This window comes from Ictalurus punctatus, chromosome 27 (genome assembly GCF_001660625.3).
Source record: "Ictalurus punctatus breed USDA103 chromosome 27, Coco_2.0, whole genome shotgun sequence".
Classification (NCBI taxonomy): domain Eukaryota; kingdom Metazoa; phylum Chordata; class Actinopteri; order Siluriformes; family Ictaluridae; genus Ictalurus; species Ictalurus punctatus.
In genome coordinates, this window is record NC_030442.2 from 5,400,058 (window position 1) to 5,402,500 (window position 2,443).

The 2,443-nt window shown below is 44.5% G+C and overlaps 1 protein-coding gene across 2 annotated transcripts in view; it reads left to right on the plus strand.

The window, feature by feature from the left end:
• The first annotated feature begins 600 nt into the window (after positions 1 to 600).
• The window catches only part of LOC128629294 (low-density lipoprotein receptor-related protein 1B-like), a 3,683-nt gene continuing 1,840 nt past the window's right edge, over positions 601 to 2,443 (plus strand). Inside the window, exons 1-2 of one of the 2 annotated variants that reach the window (XR_008393646.1) lie at positions 601 to 943; positions 2,134 to 2,290. Coding sequence is in view for 1 of the 2 variants with exons in the window: in XM_053676694.1 (XP_053532669.1) it covers positions 670 to 943; positions 2,134 to 2,262 (403 nt within the window). In the remaining variant the exon portion in view is untranslated. The remainder of the gene's footprint in view (positions 944 to 2,133; positions 2,291 to 2,443) is intronic. The other variant, XM_053676694.1, reaches the window with a different exon arrangement.

Consider the following 2,443-nt stretch of genomic DNA (forward strand, 5'->3'; position numbering starts at 1 on the left):
AGCGCAGTTTGTCGCTCCAGCAGCTGGGCCTGCTTGTCGAGTAGGCCGCGGATCTGCTTCTCCACATCCTCCAGTTCCAGCCGCACCATGTGAAGCTCAAGCGAGTCCTCATCTGCACTCAAAACCGGAGAGACAGCAGACATATTTGTTTTTTTTGTTAGTTTTTTTTTTAAACAGAACAGCGGTAAGTGAGAAATGTGAAACGTAAACAAGGCTAGCGGTAGGTGATGCTAGCGGGCTACAAGCTAGTCGCGGATGTTTTGTAAAAACAAAAAAAACAAAATACAGATCACATTTGCGACAGCGCAACGTTACGATTGTTTTAGCTAAAGTGGTGCAGTTATATTTGTATAACGTAAGGTAAATAATTTTAAAGTATAGAGATTAGAAGAAATTAATGTAAATTAATGTAATAGCGTTAGCTCGAAGGGTGCTGCTTCCTCAGTGACACTCTTCAGGCAACCTGAATCTTTTCTAAGGCATTTGGTGCGTTCATTTTCAATTACTCGGTCATACGACTATAACCAGAAAGGAATTATGGCTTCTGAAAGACTACGGAAACCTAAATCTTCACCGAGCACGATGAGTCATGGCGACAAGCTACCGCTGGATTTTGAAAATCTCTGCAACACTTTAATAGCGGAGCTAACATCTACCATCGCAGTACAGATGAAAGCAGCTATTGACTCCGCTCTGGCCCCAGTTGTTGCGTCGTTTGAGAGTTTTAAATTGGGCATTGAATCACAAGGACGGCGTATCGACGAGCTTGACCAGCACCTGAACGATTACAGTGACTGCATTGTAGCACTGGAACCAACGGTGCTAAAGCTAACTTCGGCTAACAAACAACTCACTGAGAAAGTTGAGGATTTGGAGTCCCGCTCGTGGCGCTGCAATCTCCGGGTCATCGGTATTCTGGGAACGAGAAGAAGGAAGCAATCCGGTAACATTTATGTCAAATTATTTATTTATTCATTTATGATTTATTTAATTGTTATTTCATACTTTATTTCATTGTTGTAGTGGATTTATAACCAAACTAATGAGATAGCTAACACGAGCAGACTCTCGACATGAGCGTGCCCTACTGAGTGAAGGAGGTGAGCGAGGGAATAGGAGAGATAATGACTCCACAGGAGAGTGAGTGACTAAATGAGGGAGTGACTAAGTAAATAAGCAAGGAATCACTGAATCAACGTAGCGTATGCAATTCAGTGCGTTGAGTCAGTAAGAGAATCACTAAATGAGTGAATTGTGTCACCGAGTCAATATACGAATCACTGAGTCATTATGTAAAGAGTGAATCACCCAGTCAGTACGAGTCCCCTTCTGGCAGCGTGCTTGGAGAGACGGAGGGCGCGCACATGCACGAGCGATGTGCACGAGTGCTCAGCGAGCGCGTGCTCTTCGGATGTTGATAACCGTGACATTGTTTACCGTGGACACGTACATTTGTTTTCTTTCTGTTCTGTCTCCTCCCTGTTTGGTCATTGGTTGTTGTTCGAGGGTGTGGCTTCATTGTTTTCAGCTGCCAGCACTTAGCGCTGATTATGTTTGGGATATATACCGCTCGTTTCCCATTACACCTCACGGAGTATTAGATATAGTATAGTAAAAATAGTTAGATCGGTAATGTTATGTTCCTTGATAGATTTGGATAGTTTAAACTTTAGATTAGTTCATTTAGTCCACGCTGTTCTTTCCGCTCCCAGTTCATAGTTATAGTTCATGTTTTGCGCCGTTTATGCCTGTTTGCCGACCGCCCAACCCACTGCCTGTTTTTGACTACGCATCTGTTTCACAATTTGGATTTATCTGCCTGTCTCCTTTAAATATAAACGTCTTTACCTGCACCTGCTTCAGTACTCAACTCCCATACGTCTCGCGACGTGAAAGTATGTCGATCAAAGAGCCACCAAGTCATTGAGTGACTTTACTGATTCAGTAAATGAGTCAATGAGCCAGTCACTGAGTCAGCAAGTGAGTCAATGAGTAATTCAGCTACTCAGTGAGTCAACCGTCCGTCTTTTTCCTTTTCTAATTTCTTTCTTTCATTCTTCCCTGCCCCCCCCCCCCCCCCCCCCCCTTCCATCACCCGTCCATTTTTCCCCGTACCCCCCCGGTCCTCTCTAGGCTCAGTGTCGTGTGCCCCTGGTGCCATCCGCTGTCCCGACACGTATGTGTGTGTGTCGAGACGCTGGGTGTGTGATGGAGAGAGAGACTGTCCGGATGGTAGTGACGAACTCGCAACAGCCGGCTGTGGTAACACACACACACAGTAAATCATTGGGTGTGTAAATTATGAGCGTGTGTGAGCTTGCTGGTGCAGTATTGCTGAAGTGTCAGTGCTAGTAGTAATAATAACACAATTATTAATAACACAATTACAGTGGTATATAAATCACAGCTTCTCCCTGTCTGTCTCTTTTGCTTTCTGTCTGTC